The 2,500-nt window shown below is 45.8% G+C and overlaps 1 protein-coding gene across 1 annotated transcript in view; it reads left to right on the top strand.

The window, feature by feature from the left end:
- LOC137989290 (polycystin-1-like) overlaps positions 1–2,500 on the top strand; it is a 30,881-nt gene that overhangs the window by 7,052 nt on the left and 21,329 nt on the right. Inside the window, exon 3 of the mRNA XM_068835118.1 lies at positions 1–2,500. This exon is cut by the window's left edge and continues 578 nt beyond it; it is cut by the window's right edge and continues 1,448 nt beyond it. Within this exon, the coding sequence (XP_068691219.1) occupies positions 1–2,500 (2,500 nt within the window).

The following is a 2,500-nucleotide window of genomic DNA, read 5'->3' as shown; positions in this document are numbered from 1 at the left end:
GACAAGAAAGAACGACACTAAGCATATTTGTCTACAGCAGACTATCACGGGGTTGCAGTTGTATTCTCCTGAAGCTCTTCCATTCGCCGAGTCTGTGAATTTCACTGCGAGTACGAGTCACGGGAGCAACGTGACATATTTCTGGGATTTTGGTGACCAAAGTAACGCAACCAGCTTGATCCCGTGGGTCACGCACCTCTTCAATTCTACCGTTGGCTCGAAGACCGTGACTATCATCGCTGGAAATGATATCGGAAGAGCAGCCGCCTGGTGCAGTGTTGTCATCCAAGAGAGAATTACCGGGCTGCACTTTGAAAACACTTCCCTTCTGGCCATCGAAAATGGAACAACAGCTCGCATCCGCTGGATATTGTTTCATGGATCCCACGTTGACTTTAATCTGACATTAACATACCCTGCCGGTTCTACTGAAGCAAAGAACTTAACCAACGCTAAACAACCGGCTGCAATATTCTTCGGCATGTATGTTAAAAACCTTTCTCAGCCAGGCTGGCACCGAATAGAAATTACAGCCACTAATAAAGTGAATAACGAGACTCTTGTGGGAAATCTTAGCGTCCAACGTGTAGTTTATGGAGTGGTTCTGTATAGTGCGAAAATCCTTGAGACAAATCAGACATTTAACTTTACGATTTCGCAGCATCAAGGGGATGAAGTTAGATATTGGTTGAACACCATGGACGGAAAGATTGTAAACACCACTGAAAAGGTTATACCTCATGTTTATACCAAGGCGGGGCGCTACAGGCCTACCCTGATCACTTCCAATGACATAAGTTCAGTGGTTGTTAATTGCGCTGAGATTATCGTCCAGGATCTAATAGAGGGCTTGGAGTATACGAGTTTCAATCACACAGTAGCAGTTCGCGCCGAAGCAGAAATCAATTGGAGATTGACTCAAGGCTCTGAACTTTATATCATCGTCGACTATGGTGACGGAAATTCCACAATCGTTAACCGGAGCATTTCGGTGGGGGACGTTTTCGTGGCTATAAGCAGGCATAACTACACCAAGCCCGGCGAGTACCATGTCACCGTTAATGTGACCAACCTGGTCGATAGCGAAGAAATTAACACCACGGTTTATGTGGAGACACCAGGGGACGGCGCCGTTCTTGCCATAAGGCGCGGCAATTTAACCATAGCTGGAGGCGATCGTTGCACCGGTGTACTTTACGTTGCAGTGAATGATTCTGTCACGGCGACAGCAACAGTAAGAAATGGGACCAACGTAAACGGCTTGCTTGATTTTGGAGATAACTCGAGTGAACGCACGCGTTACTTCCATCGAGAATTCCCAGACGGAGGATGGACCGTACACCATTCCTACTCGAGTGCCGGAGAATACAACATCATTGTTATATTCTCCAACAGAAACCCGAAAAATGATAGCCATACTTGTAGGATCATCGTTCAGAATCCTGTCAACAAGGTCATGATAACAACTGATTCCCCTAGGAAAAAAATCCTTGAGTCAAATCAGACATTTAACTTTACGATTTCGCAGCATCAAGGGGATGAAGTTAGATATTGGTTGAACACCATGGACGGAAAGGTTGTAAACACCACTGAAAAGGTTATACCTCATGTTTATAACAAGGCGGGGCGCTACAGGCCTATCCTGATCGCTTCCAATGACATAAGTTCAGTGGTTGTTAATTGCGCTGAGATTATCGTCCAGGATCTAATAGAGGGCTTGGAGTATACGAGTTTCAATCACACAGTAGCAGTTCGCGCCGAAGCAGAAGTCAATTGGAGATTGACTCAAGGCTCTGAACTTTATATCATCGTCGACTATGGTGACGGAAATTCCACAATCGTTAACCGGAGCATTTCGGTGGGGGACGTTTTCGTGGCTATAAGCAGGCATAACTACACCAAGCCCGGCGAGTACCATGTCACCGTTAATGTGACCAACCTGGTCGATAGCGAAGAAATTAACACCACGGTTTATGTGGAGACACCAGGGGACGGCGCCGTTCTTGCCATAAGGCGCGGCAATTTAACCATAGCTGGAGGCGATCGTTGCACCGGTGTACTTTACGTTGCAGTGAATGATTCTGTCACGGCGACAGCAACAGTAAGAAATGGGACCAACGTAAACGGCTTGCTTGATTTTGGAGATAACACGAGTGAACGCACGCGTTACTTCCACCGAGAATTCCCAGACGGAGGATGGACCGTACACCATTCCTACTCGAGGGCCGGAGAATACAACATCACTGTTATATTCTCCAACAGAAACCCGAAAAATGATAGCCATACTTGTAGGATCATCGTTCAGAATCCTGTCAACAAGGTCATGATAACAACTGATTCGCCTAGGAGAAGTTCTGAAAGTAACATTACTTTCAATATTTCGTTCCCAGGCTCACTTCAACCATCGGGCCCTCTTAACTACATTTGGCGTTATGGAGTACAGAATATTACTCCAGAATATGAAGTAAGGGATAATAGAATGGAAAATTACCGTTACCCT

Source organism: Montipora foliosa, unplaced genomic scaffold, assembly GCF_036669935.1.
Source record: "Montipora foliosa isolate CH-2021 unplaced genomic scaffold, ASM3666993v2 scaffold_451, whole genome shotgun sequence".
Lineage (NCBI taxonomy): Eukaryota > Metazoa > Cnidaria > Anthozoa > Scleractinia > Acroporidae > Montipora > Montipora foliosa.
Note: the sequence above shows the minus strand (reverse complement) of the source record. Positions and strands in the feature narration are given on the sequence as shown.